The following is a 701-nucleotide window of genomic DNA, read 5'->3' on the forward strand; positions in this document are numbered from 1 at the left end:
ATGCGCAGCGGAGTTTATGAGACCCCCCTCGACATTGCATGGAACAATGGGTTCATTGAGGTAGCGGAAGAGTTATTTGAGCGTCTTGTAAAACCCGAATATCGGGGTCCAGAGGTTCACAAGGCGCTCTGCATGGCTGCTGAGAGCCGTAACGGAGCCCGAGTCAATGCGCTACTTGGAAACGGAGCATACGTGAATTACCAAGACGATTCCTACGGGCCTGCCTTGGTATATGCTGTTCGTGGCGGGAATATCGAAATTGCCAATACTTTACTAAAACACGGTGCTATGGTGAATGTAGAGTCTTCTATATACGGATGCCCTCTTGAAGCCGCTGTTCAAAATAAAAGTCATGAAATGGTAAACTTCCTGCTAGAAAACAACGCCGACGTGAATTTCTCTGGAACTGGAAATTCTCTACTGTCTGCCGCGATTGAGGGGGATCTTAATATGGCAAGGTTGCTTATAAATAAAGGTGCCGATGTCGGCATTGAAGTGAGCGAATACGGCACTCCCATTTTCGCTGCAGCAATATATGGACATAAAAATGTGGCCTCATACTTGCTCGAAAAAGGTGCAAAAATTGATTTCGCTATCAGAGCTGACCGACGCATAAGTTACAACATCAAAGATATCCAAAAGGTCAAAGAGCGACTGGAGAAATGGAACCCGAATACCACGCAAATCAAAAGTCTGAGTAG

General features: G+C 45.9%; 1 protein-coding gene across 1 annotated transcript; it reads left to right on the forward strand.

Annotated features, from left to right (window-relative positions):
• N7471_010544 (ankyrin repeat domain-containing protein) lies at positions 1-701 on the forward strand (the record flags this gene model as incomplete). The annotated part of the gene is made up of 2 exons (XM_057283263.1): positions 1-574; positions 643-701. 2 exons carry the CDS (start codon positions 1-3, stop codon positions 699-701), a joined length of 633 nt encoding a protein of 210 aa, XP_057132242.1.

The sequence above is a fragment of the Penicillium samsonianum genome, assembly GCF_028829775.1.
Source record: "Penicillium samsonianum strain IBT 33392 chromosome Unknown utg000006l_segment0_segment0, whole genome shotgun sequence".
Taxonomy (NCBI): domain Eukaryota; kingdom Fungi; phylum Ascomycota; class Eurotiomycetes; order Eurotiales; family Aspergillaceae; genus Penicillium; species Penicillium samsonianum.